Raw genomic sequence first — 25366 nt, forward strand, 5'->3', positions numbered from 1 at the left:
GCCGCTAGAGCATGATGAGCCAAGTAAAGATGCTGTGTGATGCTGTGCTTTAGACCACAGCGCCACTTGGGAGACTGATGACACTCTCTGTCACCATGTGTCCTGTCTCTCCCCTCTAGGATAAAGGCTCCTTTCTGTTCAGGGATGACTCTGTGTCCTGTCTCCCCCCTCTAGGATGAAGGCTCCTTTCTGTTCAGGGATGACTCTGTGTCCTGTCTCTCCCCTCTAGGATGAAGGGTCCTTTCTGTTCAGGGATGACTCTGTCCTGTCTCCCCCCTCTAGGATGGAGGCTCCTTTCTGTTCAGGGATGACTGTGTCCTGTCTCCCCCCTCTAGGATGAAGGCTCCTTTCTGTTCAGGGATGACTCTGTGTCCTGTCTCCCCCCTCTAGGATGAAGGCTCCTTTCTGTTCAGGGATGACTCTGTGTCCTGTCTCCCCCCTCTAGGATGAAGGCTCCTTTCTATTCAGGGATGACTCTGTGTCCTGTCTCTCCCCTCTAGGATGGAGGCTCAGACACAGAAAGAGATCACAGCTCTGAAGCTCTGCGACGGCCACCCCAACATCATCAAGACTCACGAGATTTACCATGACCAGGTAAGGATTTTTCACCTCAATATTTATTGGATTCAGCTGAAGTAAGCAAAGCAACCACATTTTAATTTCACTTTTATTTATACAGGTTCTTCTCATTGTGCTAAAATCTATTTTACAAGAGAGACCTGGTATCCCAAGCATTGCCAGTAAAAGCCCATCTTCAGAAATAGTCGCTATCTGACGGAGCCAGTGATGGAGACAAGACTAACGTCAGACAGGCAGCCTAATTAAGTCACTGATAGAACAGAGCAGAATAATGTGGAAACTAGATTCCTCTGGGACATTCTCCCTCTGTTCTCTCCTCCTGGGACATTCTCCCTCTGTTTTCTCCTCCTGGGACATTCTCCCTCTGTTCTCTCCTCCTGGGACATTCTCCCTCTGTTCTCTCCTCCTGGGACATTCTCCCTCTGTTCTCTCCTCCTGGGACATTCTCCCTCTGTTCTCTCCTCCTGGGACATTCTCCCTCTGTTCTCTCCTCCTGGGACATTCTCCCTCTGTTCTCTCCTCCTGGGACATTATCCCTCTGTTCTCTCCTCCCGGGACATTCTCCCTCTGTCCTCTCCTCCCGGGACATTCTCCCTCTGTTCTCTCCTTCCGGAACATTCTCCCTCTGTTCTCTCCTTCCGGAACATTCTCCCTCTGTTCTCTCCTTCCGGAACATTCTCCCTCTGTTCTCTCCTTCCGGAACATTCTCCCTCTGTTCTCTCCTTCCGGAACATTCTCCCTCTGTTCTCTCCTTCCGGAACATTCTCCCTCTGTTCTCTCCTTCCGGAACATTCTCCCTCTGTTCTCTCCTTCCTGGACATTCTCCCTCTGTTCTCTCCTTCTGGGACATTCTCCCTCTGTTCTCTCCTCCTGGGACATTCTCCCTCTGTTCTCTCCTCCTGGGACATTCTCCCTCTGTTCTCTCCTTCCGGAACATTCTCCCTCTGTTCTCTCCTTCCGGAACATTCTCCCTCTGTTCTCTCCTTCCTGGACATTCTCCCTCTGTTCTCTCCTTCTGGGACATTCTCCTTCTGTTCTCTCCTCCCGGGACATTCTCCCTCTGTTCTCTCCTTCCGGGACATTCTCCCTCTGTTCTCTCCTTCCCATTGTCCTATAATAAAGACGATACTATCCCCCTCATAGTTCAGGTTGTATTTGTCTCAGTACAGTACAGCTCCTGAACCATATATAGGTACATCCACTATAGGTATAGATTCATCAAACCCACATGGAACATATTTCTGTATGTGGGCCTTGAGTTTAGTGAACAAAAAAAACCTACTTGCTCCAAATTGGGTCAAACAAGTGTGTGTGTGTGTTTTCATGTCTCTGTGTGTGGTTGATATTTCTGGGGTTCATTAGCTGGGGCACTTCAGGCCTAGGAGCACCACTAGCTCTGATGAGCTCTGCTGGATTGTTACTGTACTGGTACCTCAGAGAGGGTTGCGACTCAAATGGCACCCTATTCCCTTTATAGTGCACTACTTTAGACCAGAGCCCTATGGGCCCTGTGCAAAAGAAGTACACTATAAAAGGGAATCTGGTGCCATTTGGGATGCAGGCAGAGTGAGGGCTTTGACCTAGATCAAAGCAAAGCCCCCTCGCTGCGCCTTTCAACCCCCCTCCCAATCTGCATCAAGATTTTCCACCCTGCACTTCACCCACCCACCCGCCCGCTCCCCACCCCACCCCCTCCGCTCCCCACCCCCTCGCCCGCTCCCCACCCCCCTCGCCCGCTCCCCACCCCTCTGTTCCTCATCTCTCAGTCACTGTAAGAGCTGGATTGTTGTTAGGAATGTGTAAATGTGGATTCAGGGTTTCTACTGTTAGAATTTCCGAAACTATTTCAGCTATTGTATAACTACATCCTTGGCTCAGAGCACTCTGAGCAGGACGGATCATATTAACTCAGTAAAGCATATGATTTCATTACAAATCTAATATAATTACAAAATGATTACATATAATTACAAAATCTATAGGAATATTTCCATGGATATATTAACTATTAATACATAGTAAACATGACTCATTATATTGTACTGTACACTGTAATGCTTCTCTCTGGAGACACTAGGAGTAACTCTGTCCATCTTTCTGTCTCTCTCTAGCTGCATACGTACCTGGTGTTGGAGCTGCTGCGTGGTGGAGAGCTGTTGGAGAGGATCCGGAGGAAGCAGCACTTCAGTGAGACTGAGGCCAGCCGCATCATGAGGAGACTGGTGTCCGCCGTCAGCCACATGCACGATGTAGGAGTGGTACACAGAGACCTCAAACCAGAGGTACTATTGAAGCTGTGTGTGTGTGTGTTTGTGTGTGTGTGTGATCAATACATAAAATTACAGTACCAAATACTTGGGCAAGTGGATCTGAAACTGACATCTCAGAAGTGTTGCTTCTCATCCTTCCCCGTCACAAGGCTAGAAAATGCCACCTATGTGCCATTACTAAATGTCAGTGATACATTTAGACAGAGTAGAAATAACACAAACATGTTTCTCTCTTGCAACCCATTTTTCAGAACCTGCTGTTCACAGATGAGAGTGAGAACGCTGAGATAAAGATCATAGACTTTGGGTTCGCCCGGCTGAAGCCTCCAGACAACCAGCTGCTGAAGACACCGTGTTTCACCCTGGCCTACGCCGCGCCGGAGATCCTCAAATACGACGGCTACGACGAGTCATGTGACCTCTGGAGCCTGGGGGTCATCCTGGTGAGTGGAGGTCCGAGGGGGTACAGAGGAGTGAATACATACAGTGGGGAGAACAAGTATTTGATACACTGCCGATTTTGCAGGTTTTCCTACTTACAAAGCATGTAGAGGTCTGTCATTTTTATCATAGGTACACTTCAACTGTGAGGGACACATTCTAAAACAAAAATCCAGAAAATCACATTGTATGATTTTTAAGTAATTAATTTGCATTTTATTGGATCACATAAGTATTTGATACATCAGAAAAGCAGAACTTAATATTTGGTACAGAAACCTTTGTTTGCAATTACAGAGATCATACGTTTCCTGTAGTTCTTGACCAGGTTTGCACACACTGCAGCAGGGATTTTGGCCCACTCCTCCATACAGACCTTCTCCAGATCCTTCAGGTTTCGGGGCTGTCGCTGGGCAATACGGACTTTCAGCTCCCTCCAAAGATTTTCTATTGGGTTCAGGTCTGGAGACTGGCTAGGCCACTCCAGGACCTTGAGATGCTTCTTACGGAGCGACTCCTTAGTTGCACTGGCTGTGTGTTTCAGGTCGTTGTCATGCTGGAAGACCCAGCCACGACCCATCTTCAATGCTCTTACTGAGGGAAGGAGGCTATTGGCCAAGATCTCGAGATACATGGCCCCATCCATCCTCCCCTCAATACGGCGCAGTCTCCTGGCCCCTTTGCAGAAAAACATCTCCAAAGAATGATGTTTCCACCTCCATGCTTCACAGTTGGGATGGTGTTCCTTGGGGTTCTATTCATCCTTCTTCTTCCTCCAAACATGGCGAGTGGAGTTTAGACCAAAAAGCTCTATTTTTTGTCTCATCAGACCAAATATCCTTCTCCCATTCCTCCTCTGGATCATCCAGATGGTCATTGGCAAACTTCAGACGGGCCTGGACATGCGCTGGCTTGAGCAGGGGGGCCTTGCGTGCGCTGCAGGATTTTAATCCATGACGGCGTAGTGTGTTACTAATAGTTTTCTTTGAGACTGTGGTCCCAGCTCTCTTCAAGTCATTGACCAGGTCCTGCCGTGTAGTTCTGGGCTGATCCCTTACCTTCCTCATGATCATTGATGCCCCGCGAGGTGAGATCTTGCATGGAGCCCCAGACAGAGGGTGGTTGACCGTCATCTTGAACTTCTTCAATTTTCTTATAATTGCGCCAACAGTTGTTCCCTTCTCACCAAGCTGCTAGCCTATTGTCCTGTAGCCCACCCCAGCCTTGTGCAGGTCTACAATTGAACCATGATGTCCTTACACGGCTCTCTGGTCTTGGCCATTGTGGAGAGGTTGGAGTCTGTTTGATTGAGTGTGTGGACAGGTGTCTTTTATACAGGTAACGAGTTCAAACAGGTGCAGTTAATACAGGTAATGAGTGGAGAACAGGAGGGCTTCTTAAAGAAAAACTAACAGGTCTGTGAGAGCCGGAATTCTTACTGGTTGGTAGGTGATCAAATACTTATGTCATGCAATAAAATGCAAATTAATTACTTAAAAATCATACAATGGGATTTTCTGGATTTTTGTTTTAGATTCCGTCTCTCACAGTTGAAGTGTACCTATGATAAAAATTACAGACATCTACATGCTTTGTAAGTAGGAAACACTGACAATTTTGCAGGTTATCAAATACTTGTTCTCCCCACTGTATACCCTTCAAATGCATTGAAGGAGAAGGTCCTTCCCTCAGAACTTCTCCTCCAATGCGTTTTGAGAAGGAGGTTGGGGAACCAAGGGAACCGAGTTTCACACAAACTCAAGCTTATTTAATCCGGGCCGCAGGTGGTTTGAGTAAAATATAAATAAATACATTTTTTATCAAAAAATGTATTGGGGGAGAAAACTACCTCAATCTATATTTCAAATACTACAACCAAATTGAAACTGTAGAAATAATGGACTTACATTTTATACAGTCTCTTCACTTTCCAGCTCGCTAAAAAACACCAAAATGAAAGCTAGACAGTCAGGGAGCATCGAAAATTGGTCTGTGTTTTGCACATTTTGATAGCAAGAAAATCTAACGAATTTTAAGTGCGGCTGCTGGAGCTAGGTGAAGACTGAATGCAGCCCGTGGTCAAAATGAGCTCGACACTCCTGCTTTATACCTATTAGCTGCACTTCTCCTAGATCTGGCATTTCATTGACGCGTCGATACAGCTACAGAAATTCCAGCTTGATTCAGCAGTTGTGAGTCAACATTCTGTGTTACCTGTGGCCATTCACATGTGTAGCTGTTCTGGTGTCCTCTGCATGCTGTGGTATTGTGTTATGTGGTTAGGGCCTGTCTGATATCCATCTCTCTTATTCAGTACAGTTACCATGCTCTTATCCTGTGGTGCTCTGCTCTACTCTGTTCTGTTCTGCTGTGCTCTGTTCTGCTGTGCTGTGCTCTGTTCTGCTGTGCTCTGTTCTGTTCTGCTGTGCTCTGTTCTGCTGTGCTCTGTTCTGCTGTGCTCTGTTCTGCTGTGCTCTGTTCTGCTGTGCTCTGTTCTGTTCTGCTCTGTTCTGTTCTGCTGTGCTCTGTTCTGCTCTGTTCTGCTGTGCTCTGTTCTGCTCTGTTCTGCTCTGTTCTGTTCTGCTGTGCTCTGTTCTGCTCTGTTCTGTTCTGCTGTGCTCTGTTCTGCTGTGCTCTGTTCTGCTGTGCTCTGTTGTGCTGTGCTCTGTTCTGTTCTGCTGTGCTCTGTTCTGTTCTGCTCTGTTCTGCTCTGCTGTGCTCTGTTCTGCTGTGCTCTGTTCTGCTGTGCTCTGTTCTGCTCTGTTCTGTTCTGCTGTGCTCTGTTCTGTTCTGCTGTGCTCTGTTCTGCTCTGTTCTGTTCTGCTGTGCTGTGCTCTGTTCTGCTGTGCTCTGTTCTGCTGTGCTCTGTTCTGCTGTGCTCTGTTCTGCTCTGTTCTGTTCTGCTGTGCTCTGTTCTGCTGTGCTCTGTTCTGCTGTGCTCTGTTCTGCTGTGCTCTGTTCTGCTGTGCTCTGTTCTGTTCTGCTGTGCTCTGTTCTGCTGTGCTCTGTTCTGCTCTGCTCTGTTCTGCTGTGCTCTGTTCTGTTCTGCTGTGCTCTGTTCTGTTCTGCTGTGCTCTGTTCTGCTGTGCTCTGTTCTGCTGTGCTCTGTTCTGCTGTGCTCTGTTCTGCTGTGCTCTGTTCTGCTGTGCTCTGTTCTGCTGTGCTCTGCTCTGTTCTGCTGTGCTCTGTTCTGCTGTGCTCTGCTCTGTTCTGCTGTGCTCTGTTCTGCTGTGCTCTGCTCTGTTCTGCTCTGCTCTGTTCTGCTGTGCTCTGCTCTGTTCTGCTGTGCTCTGTTCTGCTGTGCTCTGCTCTGTTCTGCTGTGCTCTGCTCTGTTCTGCTGTGCTCTGTTCTGTTCTGCTGTGCTCTGTTCTGCTGTGCTCTGTTCTGCTGTGCTCTGTTCTGCTCTGTTCTGCTCTGCTCTGTTCTGCTCTGCTCTGCTGTGCTCTGTTCTGCTCTGCTCTGTTCTGCTGTGCTCTGTTCTGCTGTGCTCTGTTCTGCTGTGCTCTGTTCTGCTGTGCTCTGTTCTGTTCTGCTGTGCTCTGTTCTGCTGTGCTCTGTTCTGCTGTGCTCTGCTCTGTTCTGCTGTGCTCTGTTCTGCTCTGCTCTGTTCTGCTCTGCTCTGTTCTGCTGTGCTCTGTTCTGCTGTGCTCTGTTCTGTTCTGCTGTGCTCTGTTCTGCTGTGCTCTGTTCTGTTCTGCTGTGCTCTGTTCTGCTGTGCTCTGTTCTGCTCTACTCTGTTTTGCTGTGCTCTGTTCTGTACTGAAACCCTTTAATATTCATCAGTAAATGAAGCACTACGAGCAGCACTCCAGCTGCAGGCCTACTCAGAGTGGAGTGGGTTAATGGCCTAGGCCTCAGTCTGCCTTTTGGGAAGCTTTTCAATGCTCATTTAAATTGTCGATTTTTATCAGAACCCAAAACATGAGGTTTTCTTAATGTAAACAATGTGTAGCATCTAAAGATGGATAAATAATCTCTGGGATGTCATGGACTGTCTTTCGTTACATTTAAAGTGCTGTCTATGAATTTGAGACGGGTTTCATTTCTCTAGCCCCATCCCTCAGCAGATGTTGTTTTTATTAATCAGACTGAGCTTGAGGAAGAGAGGGGGAAGGGAGGAAGAGCAATTTCTCTGCTTGGCCTCGAGTGTGCAGCCTCTCTCTCTTTTCTCTTCTCTATTTGCGTCGCCCCCTGGGGGTACAGTATAGTAGTGTGCTGGCTGGGCTGAGTGTGTGTACAGAGCCGTGATGTGATGCTTCCTGACAGGCCAGGCTCTGTACGGCAGAGTACCCTGGAAGCATAGTGAGCCGAGGAGCGGACACGCACACATGTCACAGAGCCACAGAGACAAACAGGCAATGGAAAAATGTTGTTTGCTTAATGAGGAATTAGAAACCAGGCCAACCTCAATCAGGCTTAGATCAGGTGAGAGTACACCTGGTACATTATTTACTAAGCTAACGGTTTAAAGATGTGTACACATGCATGGAGAAAATGCATACCATAGTATACACAATATCGACATATAGGCTACATGTAGGATTACGGAACATAATATTTATTGTTATATTGGATCATATATTTATTATTATTATATTTCAGTACACCATGCTGTCGGGTCAGGTGCCGTTCCAGTGTCAGGGGAAGAGTCTGGCCCGCACCAGTGCTGAAGAGATCATGAAGAAGATTAAACAGGGAGACTTCTCTTTCGAGGGAGAGGCTTGGCGCAGTGTCTCACAGCAGGCCAAAGACCTCATACAAGGTGAGCCTGGGAAATGGAACATCAGGGGCAGGGTTGGGGTCAATTCGAATTGAAGTCGGTCAATTTAGGAACTAACTGAAATTCCAATTCAATAATTGAGAAATTGAAAAGGAGAAGCTATTTATTAAAGTGGAAGCTATTTATTAAAGTGGAAGCTATTTATTAAAGGAGAAGCTATTTATTAAAGTGGAAGCTATTGATAAGTCTCAATGCAAAGTTACTCCTCGCTTCTCTATTTATCGAGTTATTACTTAAAAGCGATCAAAATGAAGAAGAATGATGAAGTCATGTCAGAGAATGAGGTGATTTAATATGGAGGCAAGCCAGCCTGTTCCCTATCAAGTAAACAACAGAAATAACTTCAAATGTATAACTTCAGCCTTAACCAAATTGTTTGCATGACTACTGATTTCAATTACAATTTCAGCCAACTTACAAGGAAATACTTTATGAAGTTATTTTTACAAATTAACTTTCAAGGTTTCTAGCCCTTACTAGCCTGCAAACGTTAGCCCTACTAGCCTGCTAATGTTACATTAGCACTACATGAGACAACTAGTTGCTATCAACACCTAACTTACAGCTACGTTAAAGTAAACCAAAGTTTTGGAAATGCATAACGCCATCTAACCAGTAATCAAATAATATTAGAGCAGTCTTACAGGTTGATGGCTGGGGCCCATCCGATGATAAAAGCTTGCAGGCTGGATTAGCTACCAAAGCCAGGGGGAGGCGGGCGCTTCACCGGCCGATGGTGAAGGGAAAATCCCAAATAGATTGATTCCAGATGTCCGTCAGCTAGCGCGCTAGCACTAAGCCAAGGTGGAAAAAGTTACATAACTCCCGTAGCCTACTTAAACAGAGAACATGCTGAAAAGTTGACAAAACAAAAAGGACAACAGACGAGGTACTACACAATTAGAGCAGGTATGATTTTCTCTTTCGTTTTAAGCCCACGGGAAGAAATGCTGTATGGCCGCACGTGCCCCATCTGTGTCTTGTTTACGTCACACTTCCTGTGATTGGTGGATTGTAGTTTGCCACCGCCAACACTTTGTCCAGTATGTAATTACATGCTAGCATGGCTAACTGCTAACGTTAGCCAGCTTCAGCAAGCTACCGAGTTAGCATACGAACTCGGTAGCACAGATCATCCATATGACATTGAGAAGTAGCGCATTGTGGGTAGTTTCAAAGATATCCAGAAATAAGTAAATAAATATGTAATAACCCAAAAACATAACTATGTTTGTACTTCTAGGTAACCAGATTGTGACATCAAATAAGTTACTAAGTCTTTGACCACACTGTGTTGTTACATTGGTGAGTAAAAAGTCATGCTTCCTACCCTTTCAATTCGAGTTGACCCTGATCAGGGCATTTGATATGAACTTCAGGCATGCTTTGCTACGAGGTGAAGGTTGCACCTTGCTTCAATGGTTCAACTTACTGAATAACTCAAATAATTATTCTGCATGTCCGGCCAGTTAAACGTTTGTTTTTCTTGTGTTTCACCCCTAGTTTGGTGAAAGTTTTGAATGACAGCATTATTGATTGAGTTGATGTATTAGTTTTGATTTGGTGTTTTCTGGTAGGAGTTGTGGATCTTCTTTTGTGCAGGTGATGCTGCTCAGTGTTCACCACAGGTTCTGTCTGTCATGTTCACCACAGGTTCTGTCTGTCATGTCACAGGTTCTGTCTGCTCCAAGGCTCTCCAACCCTGTTCCTGGAGAGCTACTGTCCTGTAGGTTTTCATTCTAACCCTGATCTAGCACACCTGATTGTTATAATTAACTGGTTGATAAGCCGAATCAGGTTAGTTAGAACTGGGGTTGAGGTGACTAATTGTGTTTCTAATCTACAACGTTTGTGTGGTACCTATAGAGCTCCTGACTGTGGACCCTGACAAGCGGATCAAGATGTGTGGTCTGAGGTACAACACCTGGCTCCAAGACGACAGCCAGCTCTCCTCCAACCCTCTGATGACACCTGACATCCTGGGTTCTTCCACCACCGTGTCTGTACACACCTACGTCAAGGCTACCTTCAATGTGAGCTTTATTCATTCATTCATGAGAGCGTGGCATGGTGAGAGGGAGGGCCAGGTTTGCATTAGAGGATGCTGCAGGAAGAGTTTGAGAATATCAAATATCCCCTATTCAGTTGTTCTCATCAGCTCTTCCAAAGGGGATGGTGTGGGTGTGTAAAGATCCAAACATGTTTTTATTTCAGTATTTTTACTCTATTTTTAGTGAATGTTTATTGTGTTGTAGGTTACTGTTATTCATGTGAATGTGTTTGTTGTGCTCTGCTTCTCTAGGCGTTCAACAAGTGTACACGGGAGGGTTTCCGTCTGCAGACGGTGGACAAGGCCCCGCTGGCCAAGAGGAGGAAGTTGAAGAAGACCAGCACCAGCACAGAGACCAGGAGCAGCTCTGGAGAGAGCACCCGCTCCTCCTCCTCCTCCTCCCAGTCCCACCCGGACACCCGCTCCTCCTCCTCCTCATCCCAGTCGCACCAGGACACCCGCTCATCATTCTCCACCTCTTCCTCCTCCTCCTCCAGCTTGTCTCACCACAACACCCACTCCTCCTTTTCCTTCTCCCAGTCTCACCAGGACATCCTCTTCTCCTCCTCCTCCCTGTCCCACCAGGACACCCTCTTCTCCTCCTCCCTGTCCCACCAGGACACCCTCTTCTCCTCCACCCTGTCCCACCAGGACACCCACTCCTCCACCCTGTCCCACCAGGACACCCACTCCTCCACCCTGTCCCACCAGGACACCCACTCCTCCACCCTGTCCCACCAGGACACCCACTCCTCCTCCACCCTGTCCCACCAGGACACCCTTCTCCTCCACCCTGTCCCACCAGGACACCCACTCCTCCACCCTGTCCCACCAGGACACCCACTCCTCCACCCTGTCCCACCAGGACACCCACTCCTCCTCCACCCTGTCCCACCAGGACACCCACTCCTCCTCCACCCTGTCCCACCAGGACACCCACTCCTCCTCCACCCTGTCCCACCAGGACACCCACTCCTCCTCCACCCTGTCCCACCAGGACACACTCCTCCTCCACCCTGTCCCACCAGGACACCCACTCATCCTCCACCCTGTCCCACCAGGACACCCACTCATCCTCCACCCTGTCCCACCAGGACACCCACTCATCCTCCACCCTGTCCCACCAGGAGAAGACTGGGGGAGACGGTATCGCCGACCCTCCACCCCAACCTTCCATCAGCTCCACCACCACCCCTGTCACCACACCCCTCTCCATGGGCTCAGACAACGACCCCGCCCCGGAACGCTCGCCGCCTCCAGCCTTCTACTTCTCAGACTGAGAGAGAGAAACTGAGAGAGAGAGACTGAGAGAGAGAGACTGAGAGAGACTGAGAGAGAGAGACTGAGAGTGAGAGAGAGAGTGAGAGACTGAGACTGAGAGTGAGAGACTGAGAGTGAGAGACTGAGAGTGAGAGACTGAGAGTGAGAGACTGAGAGTGAGAGACTGAGAGTGAGAGACTGAGAGAGAGAGACTGAGAGACTGAGACTGAGAGAGACTGAGAGACTGCGACTGAGAGACTGAGAGACTGAGAGTGAGAGACTGAGAGTGAGAGACTGAGAGTGAGAGACTGAGAGTGAGAGACTGAGAGTGAGAGACTGAGAGTGAGAGACTGAGAGTGAGAGACTGAGAGTGAGAGACTGAGAGTGAGAGACTGAGAGTGAGAGACTGAGAGTGAGAGACTGAGAGTGAGAGACTGAGAGTGAGAGACTGAGAGTGAGAGACTGAGAGAGAGGGAGACTGAGCGAGAAAGAGACTGACTCAGATGGACAGCATGTAGATCTCTCTCTCTCCCTCCATGGCAGCTCCCAGTCAATTGTTCACAATCAGCCACATGCATGGACCACAAGTACCTACACGCCTCCAGGCTGAGCATGCAGCAGGAACAGGACCCACCTCTCAATCATCACTAGCAATAGACACACAGTAAATGAAAAGGACTGCCCTACATATCCAGAGCCAGACAGCGGAGAGACCCCTCTACAACCACACCTCTGTTTCAGTCATGTCTTCCTGTTTGTCTGGAAGGTAGGTCATAGTCCTGATTGTTTGCTTTTGTTTACACTGTGGTGTATTGCATTAGTAAAGACATTTTACTTTAAGCCACAAATACTGCAGCTTATCACATTGGGAGGAACCTGTTGTTGGAGCATACTTCTAGTGGAGCATATATTTTGCGGTATTTATATATGACAATAATGCAGACTGAAATTATTTATGATTTGTTTTTATGTTAACTTATTAATGGTTCACAACTGTTTATGATAGATACAGTTGAAGTCGGAAGTTTACGTACACTTAGGTTGGAGTCATAAAAACTAGTTTTTCAACCACTCCACAAATTTTTTGTTAACAAACTATAGTTTTGGTAAGTTGGTTAGAACATCTACTTTGTGCATGACACAAGTCATTTTTCTAACAATTGTTTACAGACAGATTATTTCACTGTATCAGAATTCCAGTGGGTCAGAAGTTTACATACACTAAGTTGACTGTGCCTTTAAACAGCTTGGAAATTTCCAGAAAATGATGTCATGGCTTTAGAAGCTTCTGATAGGCTAATTGACATCATTTGAGTCGATTGGAGTTGTACCTGTGGATGTATTTCAAGGCCTACCTTCAAACTCAGTGCCTCTTTGCTTGACATTATGGGAATATCTAAAGAAAGACTTCAGAATTTTTTTTGTAATTTCCAAAAGCCTGAAGGTACCACGTTCATCTGTACAAACAATAGTACGCAAGTATAAACACCATGGGACCACGCAGCAGTCATACCGCTCAGGACGGAGACACGTTCTGTCTCCTAGAGATGGATGTACTTTGGTGCGAAAAGTGCAAATCAATCCCATCACAACAGCAAAGGACCTTGTGAAGATGCTGGAGGAAACAGGTAAAAAAGTATCTATATCCACAGTAAAATGAGTCCTATATCGACATAACCTGAAAGACCGCTTAGCAAGCAAGAAGACACTGCTCCAAAACCGCAATTCAAAAAAGCCAGACTACTGTTTGCAACTGCACATGGGGACAAAGATTGTAGTTTTTGGAGAAATGTCCTCTGGTCTGATGAAACAAAAATAGAACTGTTTGGCCATAATGACCATCATTATGTTTGGAGGAAAAAGAATAGATGGCATCATGTGGTAGGAAAATGATGTGAATATATTGAAGCAACATCTCAAGACATCAGTCAGGAAGTTAAAGCTTGGTCGCAAATGGATCTTCCAAATGGACAATGGTCCTAAGCATACTTCCAAAGTTGTGGCAAAATGGCTTAAGGACAACAAAGTCTAGGTATTGGAGTGGCCATCACAAAGCCGTGACCTCATTCCTATAGAAAATTTGTGGGCACAACTGAAAAAGCGTGTGCGAGCAAGGAGGCCTACAAACCTGACTCCGTTACACCAGCTCTGTCAGGAGGAATGGGCCAGAATTCACACAACTGTGAATCAAAACTGTGTGGGAAGCTTGTGGAAGGCTACCCAAAATGTTTGACCCAAGTTAAACAATTTAAAGGCAATGCTACGAAATACTAATTGAGTTTATGTAAACTTCTGACCCACTGGGAATGTGATGAAAGAAATAAAAGCTGAAATAAATAATTCTCTCTACTATTATTCCCATCATTTCACATTTTTAAAATAAAGTGGTGATCCTAACTGACCTAAGACAGGGAATGTTTACTAAGATTAAAATGTCAGGAATTGTGATAAACTGAGTTTAAATGTATTTGGCTTAGGTGTATGTAAACTTCCGACTTCAACTGTATATATGCTCGGACCTAGAACTTTAGAACCCTTGAGCTCTAGAACCCTTGAGCTCTAGAACCCTTGAGCTAAAGAGGCAGTTTCAAGTCATCGCAGAAGGTTTGCAATGGCAGGTTGATGTTGTTTCAGGATGATTCCTACAATAGATATTTCAAACAGCCACTTCAGTGCTTCAACCTCTCATAATGAGATCATGATGCAATTGTTTGTTGATCAGATCATGTAGGCATGTATTTATGGGGGGTTTATCCAACGAGAAAACAGGGTCTCGTGCTGATCTGAACGCATGTGACCAATCAAATGATGTGTCATTGTTGTCACTATGTAAGACATCAGTATGTAAAGTATATTTCTTTGACAATGGCTCTTTTGGATGGCCTTTATGAGAAGTCAGTTTGGAGAAAGATCACTTGTTCATTTCCCTGCTGTAAAACAATATATAGGCGGATATATCTTTGGGTTTTCTCCCCCCAAAAAACCTGTCGCTCCGTCTCTAGTGATGTTACTGTTTTTATGGGTGTATTGTAGCTTGTTCTGTCTCTGCTCCTGGAGGAATAGTTATTGTTTGTCTTGGAAAGAGGCAAAGGAGTACTGTACCAAAAATCTCTGCCTTTTCTCTATTAGATGGCTTGCCCTTGTGTATGCTTCAGACTAGAGACATATATACAGGTAACTGCCAAAGTAAAGGAAACGCCCAACATAAAGCATCTTAATAGGGTGTTTGAGCCAGAACAGCTTCAATGCACCTGGCATAGATTCTACAAGTGTCTGGAACTGTTGGATGTGAAGACATTCTTCCACCTAGAAATTCCATCATTTTGTGTTTTGTTGATGGTGGTGGAAAACTCTGTCTCAGGCGCCGCTCCACACTCTCCCGTAAGTGTTCAATTGAGTTAAGATCTGGTGACACACTTTAAACCTCCTATGCTCCTTTTTAGACCACTGTTTCAAAGTCACTGAGATCTCTTCTTCTAGCCATGGTAGCCAAAATAATGGTCAACTGGGCATGTTTATACATGACCCCTAAGCATCATGGGATGTTAATTGTGTAATTAACTCAGGAACCACACCTGTATGGAAGCACCTGCTTTCAGTATACTTTGTATCCCTCGTTTATTCAAGTGTTTCCTTTATTTTGACAGTTACATGTATATACAGTCTGTATGGCTCTGCTTTAGACTATAGTAAACAGTTGACAGGTTATCATGGTTTGTCTGTCTGTCTGTCTCTCTCTCTCTGTATCTCTCTCTCTCTCTCTCAGATGGTTTGAACTCTTGCCACTTACTGTCATGTTTGTTTTCTGCTCTTGTGATACACACCTTGACATGTTGCTTTACAAAGGGAGCGAGAGAGACAGAGGCTTTGGTAAAGGGCTTCATATGATATATTGGTTCATGCTGAAACTATGCATATATTCTAGATCTATCCATCATGCCAAGCTGTCCAATAATATCTTATAGCTTGATATGTCAAGAGAACACCGTGGTCACACACACCAAATCCCCAAGAACATGGCTTTCCATGAAATAAAAAGGCTGAACCCTTCCTGAAGCTAAACGGTACAAAGCTCATCTCTGACTTCAGTCTGCATGAGTTCCCTTCCTGCTTCTCTTCTGCCTCATTAAACCTCAAGCCTTTTGTTTGGATCTATTAATAGACTACAGCACAGCCACAGAAGAGAAGAAGCAGGGGATGAGAAGAGAGGATGGGGGGGCGGTGTAATAGCACAGCCATGGAGGAGGAAGCAGGGGAGGAGAGAAAGAGAGGGGAAGGAGAGAGGAGGAGGAGGAAGTAGAGGGAAAGAGGATGGAGTCCTATATGGAACTGACCGCTGGGAGTCTGATCTGCTGTGTCTTTGCTCTGTTTGTTCCAGAAAGAAAAACGCTCCAAATTGACCACTTTTTGAGGAACATCTTTACACTTATTTGCATATCATTGAGAGGAAGGAGACTTCAATAATACCGTAACGGTGGGTCCCTTCAATAGCACCGTAACGGTGGGTCCCTTCAATGGTACCGTAACGGTGGGTCCCTTCAATGGTACCGTAACGGTGGGTCCCTTCAATGGTACCGTAACGGTGGGTCCCTTCAATGGTACCGTAACGGTGGGTCCCTTCAATGGCACCGTAACGGTGGGTCCCTTCAATAGCACCGTAACGGTGGGTCCCTTCAATGGTACCGTAACGGTGGGTCCCTTCAATGGTACCGTAACGGTGGGTCCTTCAATGGTACCGTAACGGTGGGTCCCTTCAATAGTACCGTAACGGTGGGTCCCTTCAATGGCACCGTAACGGTGGGTCCCTTCAATGGTACCGTAACGGTGGGTCCCTTCAATGGTACCGTAACGGTGGGTCCCTTCAATGGTACCGTAACGGTGGGTCCCTTCAATGGTACCGTAACGGTGGGTCCCTTCAATGGTACCGTAACGGTGGGTCCCTTCAATGGTACCGTAACGGTGGGTCCCTTCAATGGTACCGTAACGGTGGGTCCCTTCAATGGTACCGTAACGGTGGGTCCCTTCAATGGTACCGTAACGGTGGGTCCCTTCAATGGTACCGTAACGGTGGGTCCCTTCAATGGTACCGTAACGGTGGGTCCCTTCAATGGTACCGTAACGGTGGGTCCCTTCAATGGTACCGTAACGGTGGGTCCCTTCAATGGTACCGTAACGGTGGGTCCCTTCAATGGTACCGTAACGGTGGGTCCCTTCAATGGTACCGTAACGGTGGGTCCCTTCAATGGTACCGTAACGGTGGGTCCCTTCAATGGTACCGTAACGGTGGGTCCCTTCAATGGTACCGTAACGGTGGGTCCCTTCAATGGTACCGTAACGGTGGGTCCCTTCAATGGTACCGTAACGGTGGGTCCCTTCAATAGTACCGTAACGGTGGGTCCCTTCAATAGCGCCGTAACGGTCCGTCCCTTCAATAGCGCCGTAACGGTCCGTCCCTTCAATAGCGCCGTAACGGTCCGTCCCCTTCAATAGCGCCGTAACGGTCCGTCCCTTCAATAGCGCCGTAACGGTCCGTCCCTTCAATAGCGCCGTAACGGTCCGTCCCTTCAATAGCGCCGTAACGGTCCGTCCCTTCAATAGCGCCGTAACGGTCCGTCCCTTCAATAGCGCCGTAACGGTGGGTCCCTTCAATAGCGCCGTAACGGTCCGTCCCTTCAATAGCGCCGTAACGGTGGGTCCCTTCAATAGCGCCGTAACGGTCCGTCCCTTCAATAGCGCCGTAACGGTGGGTCCCTTCAATAGCGCCGTAACGGTCCGTCCCTTCAATAGCGCCGTAACGGTCCGTCCCTTCAATAGCGCCGTAACGGTCCGTCCCTTCAATAGCGCCGTAACGGTCCGTCCCCTTCAATAGCGCCGTAACGGTCCGTCCCCTTCAATAGCGCCGTAACGGTGGGTCCCTTCAATAGCGCCGTAACGGTCCGTCCCTTCAATAGCGCCGTAACGGTGGGTCCCTTCAATAGCATCGTAACGGTCCGTGCCTTCAATAGCACCGTAACGGTCCGTCCCTTCAATAGTACCGTAACGGTGGGTCCCTTCAATAGCACCGTAACGGTCCGTCCCTTCAATAGCACCGTAACGGTCCGTCCCTTCAATAGCACCGTAACGGTCCGTCCCTTCAATAGCACCGTAACGTTGGGTCCCTTCAATAGCACCGTAACGGTGGGTCCCTTCAATAGTACCGTAACGGTCCGTCCCTTCAATAGCACCGTAACGGTGGGTCCCTTCAATAGCACCGTAACGGTGGGTCCCTTCAATAGCACCGTAACTGTGGGTCCCTTCAATAGCACCGTAACGGTGGGTCCCTTCAATAGCACCGTAACGGTGGGTCCCTTCAATAGCACCGTAACGGTGGGTCCCTTCAATAGCACCGTAACGGTGGGTCCCTTCAATAGTACCGTAACGGTGGGTCCCTTCAATAGTACCGTAACGGTGGGTCCCTTCAATAGTACCGTAACGGTGGGTCCCTTCAATAGTACCGTAACGGTGGGTCCCTTCAATAGTACCGTAACGGTGGGTCCCTTCAATAGTACCGTAACGGTGGGTCCCTTCAATAGTACCGTAACGGTGGGTCCCTTCAATAGGCTGTAGCCTAAGTATCCAACCTAACATGCAAATCAGCTTTAATATGAACCTTTGCACTTTTGATTTACTCTGGCCCTTGTTTTTCCAAATTGTTTTTTTGAAGGTTCATTTGATATTTTGTCTCTGTAGACAGACAGGTTCATGGACACGAATTGTCCTTCATTTGGATTATAGGTAGACTACATGTAAAAGAATGCCACTACTGCTTACTCCTTTAGTTACTGCAAGGACATACGTAGCCTAGCCGTCACTGTGAAAACAAAACCTGTGTGTTTGGTCCATTGACATATGGTTTGGTCACTGTGAACAACCATTCAGGTGTGCAGGCCAGCTGTACCATATGGCTGCTATTAGATAAGGCATTATGTTATGAATTGAAGCACATAGCAGTGGTCTGGGTCTTTTGGTCAAGAGAAACCTGTTCCTATAATATATATTGTATGTATTGGCACATGTAGTTGGCGATCCATGTCACATGGTGTGTGTGTGTATATGAGCTGTTTTTCTCTGTCAATCGGATCCTATTGTTGTCTTGTTAAAAAGAAATGACTCTTACATGCATCCATTTGTTTTGCTGAGATGTGTTGATGATTTTTGTTTGACGAGTTTCATAAGTAATGACAGATTTACAAACAGTTCTAATTCTAAAATCAAGTTACAAGGGACCTTTTTTACTTCATAAATCCTACGTATCGCTTTAAATAGCTTTAGCATTATAGAACATTTATTTGTATTTATTTGGGTTGTCTAAAATGAAAATGTAAATATTTTTTGTATTTTAATTTAAAGTAAAATTAACTAAATTATTTCAAAGGAGGGTTAATCAAAGGGCACTGTGTCTCTTCCAAGGTGCTGTAGTTTCAGGGTGACATGTCCAGCCACAAGGGGGCAGTGTTGACCAGAGCCTGGCTCTACTGAACTACTACTGAGGGACTGTCCTAAACCTCTTCTGTAGCTCATCATCCACTCACTGTGCAACATTCGCTACTATATATTTGATATTTATCCATAGAAAAAGGATTTTAGAAAATATTTGAAAAGTTATTTCATAACTATTATATATCAAATATATATTCTTTCTTTTTTTGTCATCTAGCTGGGCTAGAATTGTACATTTATTAAGTTATTTACATTGGAATCACGGTAGTTAGTGGTTTGGTGGATAAGTGTACATGTAAAAAATGAACCAAAATAATGATCTTATTTTTCTTTGGTGTGTTTTAAGGCTTTAAATACTTTGGTATTTAAAAAAAATAAAAATTATGGTATGGCATAAGATTATAAATAGTATGACATTTAAAAAAAAATTATATCACTCAACTGCATGTATGCAATGCAGTGGGCTGTCTTGAAGTGGGAACTTTATAGAGGGAAAAGGACATTGTACTAATGAACAGTGTTTCAAAAGAAGAATTGATGTATTTTGTTTGTCTGGAAAATAAGGTAAAAGCTTTGGTGTGTAAGTCTTGTATTGGATTGTTTTGTGTGAGAACGAGTTGAATCAACTCGTATCATTAAATCAGAGTTTAAGGGAGGGTGTCATAGGAGGTTGGTGGGAACCTTAATTGGGGAGGACTGGCTCGTGATAATGGCTGGAGCAGAATCAATGGAATGGTATCAAATATATCAAACACATGGTTTCCATGCCATTCCATTTGTTCCGTTCCAGAGATTATGAGCCGTTCTCCCCTTTAGTTTTTATAAATCAATACTGTTTGTATTGTTTGTATTTGCAGATTTTGCTTGTCTTGTGAATTGTTGAAAATCTCTGTGAAGAAATGTTTATTTAAAAAAAATGTAAGGGCTTTAAGGTTTTCAAATCCTTTATATAGAAAATATAATACTGTTAATGTTTGTCACACATGTTCAATAAAGTTTCTAAGTTCACAATTTCTTGTGGTGAGGATGTCTTGGTATTGCTGGGTGGGCTAAATCTGACTGTTACATGATTTAACAAATTTTGCAGAGATGAATATAAGGATTTGTTATAAGGAATAGATCTCTATATGATTATTTAATTACGTCATGGTGACTTGATTTAATAGAGATTGTTGCACATTTTCAGTTGGTCTTTTAAACGGTCTTTTCCTGCCAATAGTTACTGTTCAGTATTGGAACAGCAGATGGGTGTGTGTCAGTGGTAGTTCCAGTGAGTGCTGTGTGAGCTGTAGTGGCTGTCAGTCCACGACAATCCATGACAGACAATGACTGTCAGGATTGGTATCCGCAAGGTGAATATTATGGCAGCATCATTCTACCATGTAAATGCAATGCACACACACACATTTGATGGTTCCTTTAGCTTAGCAGGTGCCTCTGACTGAAACGTTGACATGATATTCATAAAAGAAGCTTCTACACACTCCTTGCAATTAATCACTTTTATGTGATCGTTTCAGCCTAAATTCCTTGTTCAGCGAGAGAAAGACGGAGTGACGGAGAGAGAAAGACAGTGACGGAGAGAGAAAGACAGTGACGGAGAGAGAAAGACGGAGAGAAAGACGGAGTGACGGAGAGAGAAAGACTGAGTGACGGAGAGAGAAAGACTGAGTGACGGAGAGAGAAAGACTGAGTGACGGAGAGAGAAAGACAGTGACGGAGAGAGAAAGACTGACGGAGAGAGAAAGACTGAGTGACGGAGAGAGAAAGAAGACGGAGAGAGAAAGACGGAGAGAGAAAGAGAGAGAAAGACGGAGAGAAAGACGGAGTGACGGAGAGAGAAAGACGGAGGAGAGAGAAAGACTGAGAGAGAAAGTGACGGAGAGAGAAAGACGGAGTGACGGGAGAGAAAGAAAGACAGAGAGAGAAAGACGGACAGAGAGAAAGAAGACGGAGAGAGGAAGACTGAGTGACGGAGAGAGAAAGACGGAGAGAAAGAAAGACGACGAAGAGAGAAAGACGGAGTGACGGAGAGAGAAAAAGAAGACGGAGAGAGAAAGACGGAGAGAGTGACGGAGAGAGAGACGGAGAGAGAAAGACTGACGGAGAGAGAAAGACTGAGTGACGGAGAGAGAAAGAAGACGGAGAGAGAAAGATGGAAAGACGGAGAGAAAGATGGAGTGACGGAGAGAGAAAGACGGAGAGAAAGACGGAGTGACGGAGAGAGAAAGACGACGGAGAGAGAAAGACGGAGAGAGAAAGACGGAGAGAGAAAGACGGAGAGAGAAAGACGGAGTGACGGAGAGAGAAAGACGGAGTGACGGAGAGAGAAAGACGGAGTGACGGAGAGAGAAAGACGGAGTGACGGAGAGAGAAAGACGGAGTGACGGAGAGAGAAAGACGGAGTGACGGAGAGAGAAAGACAGAGAGAAAGACGGAGAGAAAGACGGAGTGACGGAGAGAGAAAGACGGAGTGACGGAGAGAGAAAGACGGAGTGACGGAGAGAGAAAGACGGAGAGAGAAAGACGGAGAGAGAAAGACTGAGAGAAAGACGAGAGAGAAAGATGGAGTGACGGAGAGAGAAAAAGACGGAGAGAGAAAGACGGAGTGACGGAGAGAGAAAAGATGGAAAGAGCGAGAAAAACGGACGGAGAGAGAAAGACGGAGAGAAAGACGGAGAGAAAGATAACAGAAAGAGGAGAAAGACGGAATAACAGGAAGACGGAGAGAGAAAGAATGACGGAGAGAGAAAGAACAGAGAGAAAGAAGACGGAGAGAGAAAGACGGATAACAGAGAGGAAGACGAGAATAACGGAGAGAGAAAGACGGAGTGACGGAGAGAAAGATGGAGAGCGAAAAACGGACAGACGGAGAGAGACGGAATAACAGAGAGGAAGACGGAATAACAGGAAGACGGAATAACAGAGAGGAAGACGGAATAACAGAGAGGAAGACGGAATAACAGAGAGACAGTGAGAGAGAGACAGAGAAAAAGAGAGAACGGGAGAAAGACAGAAAGAGAGACTGAGAGAAAGGGAGAGACAGAAAGACAAACAGAGGCAGAGAGAGAGAGAAAGACAGAGAGGGATGGGAGGTATCTTAGGGTCAGGACTGTGGGAGAGGGCAGGGACTGTGGGAGAGGGCAGGGACTGGGAGGTGTCTTAGGGTCAGGACTGTGGGAGAGGGCAAATCAAATCAAATCAAATTTTATTTGTTACATACACATGGTTAGCAGATGTTAATGCGAGTGTAGCGAAATGCTTGTGCTTCTAGTTCCGACAATGCAGTAATAACGAGCAAGTAATCTAACTAACAATTCCAAAAAAACTACTGTCTTATACACAGTGTAAGGGGATAAAGAATATGTACATAAAGGATATATGAATGAGTGATGGTACAGAGCAGCATAGGCAAGATACAGTAGATGATATCGAGTACAGTATATACATATGAGATAAGTATGTAAACCAAGTGGCATAGTTAAAGTGGCTAGTGATACATGTATTACATAAGGATGCAGTCGATGATATAGAGTACAGTATCAACGTATGCATATGAGATGAACAATGTAAGGTAAGTAACATTATATAAGGTAGCATTGTTTAAAGTGGCTAGTGATATATTTACATCATTTCCCATCAATTCCCATGATTAAAGTGGCTGGAGTAGAGTCAGTGTCATTGACAGTGTGTTGGCAGTAGCCACTCAATGTTAGTGGTGGCTGTTTAACAGTCTGATGGCCTTGAGATAGAAGCTGTTTTTCAGTCTCTCGGTCCCAGCTTTGATGCACCTGTACTGACCTCGCCTTCTGGATGACAGCGGGGTGAACAGGCAGTGGCTCGGGTGGTTGATGTCCTTGATGATCTTTATGGCCTTCCTGTAGCATCGGGTGGTGTAGGTGTCCTGGAGGGCAGGTAGTTTGCCCCCGGTGATGCGTTGTGCAGACCTCACTACCCTCTGGAGAGCCTTACGGTTGAGGGCGGTGCAGTTGCCATACCAGGCGGTGATACAGCCCGCCAGGATGCTCTCGATTGTGCATCTGTAGAAGTTTGTGAGTGCTTTTGGTGACAAGCCGAATTTCTTCAGCCTCCTGAGGTTGAAGAGGCGCTGCTGCGCCTTCCTCACGATGCTGTCTGTGTGAGTGGACCAATTCAGTTTGTCTGTGATGTGTATGCCGAGGAACTTAAAACTTGCTACCCTCTCCACTACTGTTCCATCGATGTGGATGGGGGTGTTCCCTCTGCTGTTTCCTGAAGTCCACAATCATCTCCTTAGTTTTGTTGACGTTGAGTGTGAGGTTATTTTCCTGACACCACACTCCGAGGGCCCTCACCTCCTCCCTGTAGGCCGTCTCGTCGTTGTTGGTAATCAAGCCTACCACTGTTGTGTCGTCCGCAAACTTGATGATTGAGTTGGAGGCGTGCATGGCCACGCAGTCGTGGGTGAACAGGGAGTACAGGAGAGGGCTCAGAACGCACCCTTGTGGGGCCCCAGTGTTGAGGATCAGCGGGGAGGAGATGTTGTTGCCTACCCTCACCACCTGGGGGCGGCCCGTCAGGAAGTCCAGTACCCAGTTGCACAGGGCGGGGTCGAGACCCAGGGTCTCTAGCTTGATGACGAGCTTGGAGGGTACTATGGTGTTGAATGCCGAGCTGTAGTCGATGAACAGCATTCTCACATAGGTATTCCTCTTGTCCAGATGGGTTAGGGCAGTGTGCAGTGTGGTTGAGATTGCATCGTCTGTGGACCTATTTGGGCGGTAAGCAAATTGGAGTGGGTCAAGGGTGTCAGGTAGGGTGGAGGTGATATGGTCCTTGACTAGTCTCTCAAAGCACTTCATGATGACGGATGTGAGTGCTACGGGCGGTAGTCGTTTAGCTCAGTTACCTTAGCTTTCTTGGGAACAGGAACAATGGTGGCCCTCTTGAAGCATGTGGGAACAGCAGACTGGTATAGGGATTGATTGAATATGTCCGTAAACACACCAGCCAGCTGGTCTGCGCATGCTCTGAGGGCGCGGCTGGGGATGCCGTCTGGGCCTGCAGCCTTGCGAGGGTTAACACGTTTAAATGTCTTACTCACTTCGGCTGCAGTGAAGGAGAGACCGCATGTTTCCGTTGCAGGCCGTGTCAGTGGCACTGTATTGTCCTCAAAGCGGGCAAAAAGTTATTTAGTCTGCCTGGGAGCAAGACATCCTGGTCCGTGACTGGGCTGGGTTTCTTCCTGTAGTCCGTGATTGACTGTAGACCCTGCCACATGCCTCTTGTGTCTGAGCCGTTGAATTGAGATTCTACTTTGTCTCTGTACTGGCGCTTAGCTTGTTTGATAGCCTTGCGGAGGGAATAGCTGCACTGTTTGTATTCAGTCATGTTACCAGACACCTTGCCCTGATTAAAAGCAGTGGTTCGTGCCTTCAGTTTCACAAGAATGCTGCCATCAATCCACGGTTTCTGGTTAGGGAATGTTTTAATCGTTGCTATGGGAACGACATCTTCAACGCACGTTCTAATGAACTCGCACACCGTATCAGCGTATTCGTCAATGTTGTTGTCTGACGCAATACGAAACATCTCCCAGTCCACGTGATGGAAGCAGTCTTGGAGTGTGGAGTCAGCTTGGTCGGACCAGCGTTGGACAGACCTCAGCGTGGGAGCTTCTTGTTTTAGTTTCTGTCTGTAGGCAGGGATCAACAAAATGGAGTCGTGGTCAGCTTTTCCGAAAGGGGGCGGGGCAGGGCCTTATATGCGTCGCGGAAGTTAGAGTAACAATGATCCAGGGTCTTTCCACCCCTGGTTGCGCAATCGATATGCTGATAAAATTTAGGGAGTCTTGTTTTCAGATTAGCCTTGTTAAAATCCCCAGCTACAATGAATGCAGCCTCCGGATAAATCGTTTCCAGTTTGCAGAGAGTTAAATAAAGTTCGTTCAGAGCCATCGATGTGTCTGCTTGGGGGGATATATACGGCTGTGATTATAATCGAAGAGAATTCTCTTGGTAGATAATGCGGTCTACATTTGATTGTGAGGAATTCTAAATCAGGTGAACAGAAGGATTTGAGTTCCTGTATGTTTCTTTCATCACACCATGTCACGTTGGCCATAAGGCATACGCCCCCGCCCGTCTTCTTACCAGAAAGATGTTTGTTTCTGTCGGCGCGATGCGTGGAGAAACCCGCTGGCTGCACCGCTTCGGATTGTGTCTCTCCAGTTAGCCATGTTTCCGTGAAGCAGAGAACGTTACAGTCTCTGATGTCCCTCTGGAATGCTACCCTTGCTCGGATTTCATCAACCTTGTTGTCAAGAGACTGGACATTGGCAAGAAGAATGCTAGGGAGTGGTGCACGATGTGCCCGTCTCCGGAGGGGCTGTGGGAGAGGGCAGCGACTGTGGGAGAGGGCAGGGTCTGGGAGGTATCTTAGGGTCAGGACTGTGGGAGAGGGCAGGGACTGGGAGGTGTCTTAGGGTCAGGACTGTGGGAGAGGGCAGGGACTGTGGGAGAGGGCAG

The 25366-nt window shown here is 46.5% G+C and overlaps 2 protein-coding genes across 3 annotated transcripts in view; both read left to right on the top strand.

Moving 5' to 3' along the window:
• Positions 1-10021, top strand: part of LOC112255794 (ribosomal protein S6 kinase alpha-5-like) — a 49294-nt gene extending 39273 nt beyond the window's left edge. Inside the window, exons 12-17 of one of the 2 annotated variants that reach the window (XM_042325254.1) lie at positions 501-594; positions 2691-2861; positions 3101-3292; positions 7894-8053; positions 9315-9376; positions 9938-10021. In XM_042325254.1, the coding sequence (XP_042181188.1) occupies positions 501-594; positions 2691-2861; positions 3101-3292; positions 7894-8053; positions 9315-9355 (658 nt within the window). In that variant the 3' untranslated portion in view covers positions 9356-9376; positions 9938-10021. Of the gene's footprint in view, positions 1-500; positions 595-2690; positions 2862-3100; positions 3293-7893; positions 8054-9314; positions 9451-9937 lie in introns of those variants that run through there. The other variant, XM_042325253.1, reaches the window with a different exon arrangement.
• On the top strand, positions 9969-11401 carry LOC121846988 (uncharacterized serine-rich protein C215.13-like). The gene is made up of 3 exons (XM_042326245.1): positions 9969-10104; positions 10374-10789; positions 11053-11401. Exons 1-3 carry the CDS (start codon positions 9973-9975, stop codon positions 11399-11401), a joined length of 897 nt encoding a protein of 298 aa, XP_042182179.1. The 5' UTR covers positions 9969-9972.
• The last annotated feature ends 13965 nt before the right edge of the window (positions 11402-25366 follow it).

Source organism: Oncorhynchus tshawytscha, linkage group LG08, assembly GCF_018296145.1.
Source record: "Oncorhynchus tshawytscha isolate Ot180627B linkage group LG08, Otsh_v2.0, whole genome shotgun sequence".
Taxonomy (NCBI): Eukaryota; Metazoa; Chordata; class Actinopteri; order Salmoniformes; family Salmonidae; genus Oncorhynchus; species Oncorhynchus tshawytscha.